The 4,326-nt window shown below is 31.5% G+C and overlaps 1 protein-coding gene across 1 annotated transcript in view; it reads left to right on the top strand.

The window, feature by feature from the left end:
* The window catches only part of LOC106477026 (tudor domain-containing protein 3-like), a gene marked incomplete at its 3' end in the record, with an annotated part of 12,114 nt that overhangs the window by 5,369 nt on the left and 2,419 nt on the right, over nucleotides 1-4,326 (top strand). Inside the window, exons 3-4 of the mRNA XM_013937633.1 lie at nucleotides 148-261; nucleotides 2,655-2,728. Of these exons, the coding sequence (XP_013793087.1) occupies nucleotides 148-261; nucleotides 2,655-2,728 (188 nt within the window). The remainder of the gene's footprint in view (nucleotides 1-147; nucleotides 262-2,654; nucleotides 2,729-4,326) is intronic.

Raw genomic sequence — 4,326 nt, 5'->3', positions numbered from 1 at the left:
AGTAAGTTAGAAAGCAACGTAATCAAGATGTATAAACACTTTTACAGACCATTGCTTTCTAACTTACTGTAATCAAGATGTATAAACACTTTTACAGACCAGTAAGTTAGAAAGCAATGTAATCAAGATGTATAAACACTTTTACAGACCAGAATAAAAGAAGAGAGAAAAAAAATGAAGAGACAGATGTTGTTCAGAGCAGACCATCTGGACCTACAACTCTTTTTGAATTCCTTCAAAACCAGATACCCTTGTCTGATGGTATGAAATTGTATTACTGTTAGTATTTAACTATAGATGTTCTTACTGTGTACTCAATACTTTTATTTTAACATTTATGTAATAACAAATAAAGATTACGGTGTCATTCGTGGTAAGCCTTTTTATGCATAAATTATCCTGTTTTAGTTGGAATATTTTGTGTTCAGGTTTGTTATTTCTAGAGCTTGTATATTTTTGCTTTTAAATAAGAGTAAAGCATGGTCCAAAAGCTAGTTATCCACACCTTAAATTATCTTTGTTATTTTTTTAGAATAACATTAGGTTTGCCCTAGCACAGATGTTTTTTTAGCATCAGTGACAATCCTAGTTTTATCCTTTGTCAGTCTGCATGCCATGTTCATGTATTTGTCCTTACATACGTGTTTGTTAAACTGAAAGTTATAAAAAAAAAACTAAGTAAAAACAGACTGGGTCAACAGTAAAGAATGTGGTTATTGGTCAACAGAACTAAGGTAAAAACCACAGAGTTCATATGGGTGCTTGAAAACCTAAAAAAATTCCTGAATCTTATTTAACAAAATCCAGTTCTGGAATGCCCTAGAAAATTGGTATTTTATTATTGAGTCATGGATAGTAATTTGATTTTTAATTTAATGTTTGTTTTATTTATTTGTAGCATTCTCAATTTTTAAGCTGCAAGCCCCCATAAATATATTGGATATGTTTAGTGAAGTAGGTTTGTGATTTCGGATTAGTTCACTACTTTGTCAATCAGTTGTATTCTGTTTTATATTCTTGTGCTGGTGGTTAAGGTTGCAGTTGCTGTCAAATGATGGTTTAGTTTAGTTCTTGAGTGTTGTCATCAAAAACACTTTAAATTCAGTAAAAAAATTATGAATAGTCAGAAGTCACATTTACGTATAAGTGTGCATTATAATATGCAGGAAATTTTATTACAATGCATAAAAATAACAGCATTGTATTTTACATCTCCGTAAAGTGAAGTGATAATTATCAAAACGTTTATTTTGTGAATAAGAGTGACATTATTTTATGTTGTTTGACTTTAAATGTGAGCTAGTTGTAAAATATTCACTTTACTAGGTTTTTACTTTGGCTAAGTACTCATTTGTCTAATAAATAAAATGAGTTAGAATTATTTTATTCTGTTGGTTTAATGTAAAAAAAACTTCAAAGTTGAAGTACCATGTTAAAATGCAAGGATGATAAAAACCTATATTTTTCAAGTGGTACTTAAGCCTGTAAATTTCTTTGTATGTTAGTACTTTCACATTTGAATGATATTAAAACAAAAATCCATTAGTTGATTACAAACATTTGAGTAATTATAGATAAACAGTTAAAGCCCTAGCATTGTTGTAAACACACTTATGAACATGTAAAACAATACTAAATTACCTGGAATAATAGAAAAAAACGTGCAGATGACATGATTTTTAACACAAGTTTTGGGCCTTTTCGAATAACATCTGGAAATACATATACAGTATTGTTGCAACAGACAACTGATAACTGAATAAATATTTCATTGTTTTTAAATGTTCAACAATGCATGAGCTTAATTTGTAGCTTTAGAGCTGTTGAAAAATGTACCAAGTTTCCCACTGTAGTGGAAATGATAAAGTTTTCAGAAGAACTGGAATCCACACACTAATGAGAGATAAATGCAATAAAATAAAAATCACAAAACTGGCTTATCCAATCCAAACTCTACTAGAATCTCGCTGTATCTTAAGAGGTATTATGCTATTATATTAAGTCTGTGTATCTTAAGAAGTATTATGCTATTATATTAAGCCTGTGTATCTTAAGAGGTATTATGCTATCATATTAAGCCTGTGTATTGTAAGAGGTATTATGCTATCATATTAAGCCTGACAGAGAACAATTGCTCAAGACATTGCTTAATAAAATAAATGTATTTTTACTTCATCATTATGTTTTTACTATGATTTGATTTTATTAGCTTTGGAGGTGCTCAGTATTCCATATACCACTGCACATGTACTTAGTGTTAGGCAACAAGCACTGTAGGTGGTGCATTACTTTTAAAAATTCTGCATTTTCAACCATAAAACGTACTAATCAAAAAGACTAGTTAAACAGAACAAGAAGTATAGAAAACTAAAGGATGTGGTTATAGATGAACAGAACCTAAGTAGAAACAGACTGGGCTAGATAGGACAAGAAGTACAGAACACTGAAGAATATAGCATCTAACGTTTCACTGCCATGTAAATAAAAATTGCAAATACTTCCAGGATTGTTTTGATCATTCTTTTGTCAATACAAGCATTGTTTACTGAATACTCAAAAGTATACAGCTAAAAGAATTGATCATAATTATAAAAAAGTAATAATTATATTAATTAATTAAGAGAATTATTACATTCTTTACAATGTCTTTACAGAACCTGAAAACAGTGCATTTTCATCTTCAAGTGCAAACAGTAATCGCTCCTCCAAGCCCTCGGCAACAGTCATGGTAACAGTCCTTCCTTTTTATTTTTGTAACTTGTTTTGTATTTATGCTAATAGATATGTAATGTTGAAGTTTTTTGTTATCGTTAAAACTGAACTACTTGGAGAAGATAATAGTGAGACTCGCTTAATTTCCCAATAGTCGCGAGTAACTCAAAGACCAGTACCTTCCTATTATATCTGGGTGGTAAGTAACTGAGTACTGGTTCTCATTCAAACTAAATCATCGTAAATGATGCAGTTTGATCAATATTACAACATTACGTCTTCATCTCTTCTATAATAATAAAGAAATCATGATAGAATTATTAGTTTAATTTCATATTTAAAAGTATTTTTCAGTATTCTGTACTGCTATTGTTTACTCAGTTTTTTACCAAGGTTCTGTTGACTCTGATCCACATGTTTTCAGTATTCTGTACTGCTATTGTTTACTCAGTTTTTACCAAGGTTCTGTTGACTCTGATCCACATGTTTTTAGTATTCTGTACTGCTATTGTTTACTCAGTTTTTTACCAAGGTTCTGTTGACTCTGATCCACATGTTTTGAGTATTCTGTACTGCTATTGTTTACTCAGTTTTTACCAAGGTTCTGTTGACTCTGATCCACATGTTTTCAGTATTCTGTACTGCTATTGTTTACTCAGTTTTCTACCAAGGTTCTGTTGACTCTGATTCACATGTTTTTAGTATTCTGTACTGCTATTGTTTACTCAGTTTTTACCAAGGTTCTGTTGACTCTGACCCACATGTTTTCAGTATTCTGTACTGCTATTGTTTACTCAGTTTTCTACCAAGGTTCTGTTGACTCTGATCCACATGTTTTTAGTATTCTGTACTGCTATTGTTTATTCAGTTTTTACCAAGGTTCTGTTGACTCTGATCCACATGTTTTCAGTATTCTGTACTGCTGTTGTTTACTCAGTTTTTACCAAGGTTCTGTTCACTCTGATCCACATGTTTTCAGTATTCTATACTGCTGTTGTTTACTCAGTTTTTACCAAGGTTCTGTTTACTCTGATCCACAAACTTGAGTATTATATGTAAAAAGATCTCCACATTTTCCCTTGATTTTTATTTTGACAAGGTCACTAGGGTTAAATGCTAGGCTTAGGTTAGTATGTAAGGATGAGCAGATTGGCTTGTTGGACTTGATCAGTTCATTGGGAGAAGGGAGCTTTTGGAATGGATGGTTTACATTTAGATAAGATAGGGGCTGGCTTGTTTGGTAAGACTATTAACTCTGCTCTAAGGGAAGTTTAACTAGGACTAGATAGTGGTGAGAGCCAGGATAAACTAACTACAAAAAGAATAAGAGGCAGAGAAAAGTTTAGTGTAGGAAATGAGTATAGAAGTAGTTACAAGGATAGGCTTAATTGTTATTACTGTAATTCTAGAAGTATAAGAAATAAAATATACGACTTTAGAACACTGGTAGGAATGGAGGATTTTGATATAATTGGCTTGATGTGTAAAATGTGAGTTACATCCTGTTGAAGTTGAGGATATCAAAGATAATAGCAAGGAGATTGAATCCATTTGGGTTTCTATTAATGGATATAAAAGGAAAAGGCTTTTAGTGGGAATTTGTTACAGACCATC

The sequence above is a fragment of the Limulus polyphemus genome, unplaced genomic scaffold (assembly GCF_000517525.1).
Source record: "Limulus polyphemus unplaced genomic scaffold, Limulus_polyphemus-2.1.2 Scaffold12577, whole genome shotgun sequence".
In the NCBI taxonomy this organism is placed as follows: Eukaryota; Metazoa; Arthropoda; class Merostomata; order Xiphosura; family Limulidae; genus Limulus; species Limulus polyphemus.
This window is presented reverse-complemented; position numbering and strand designations above follow the sequence as displayed.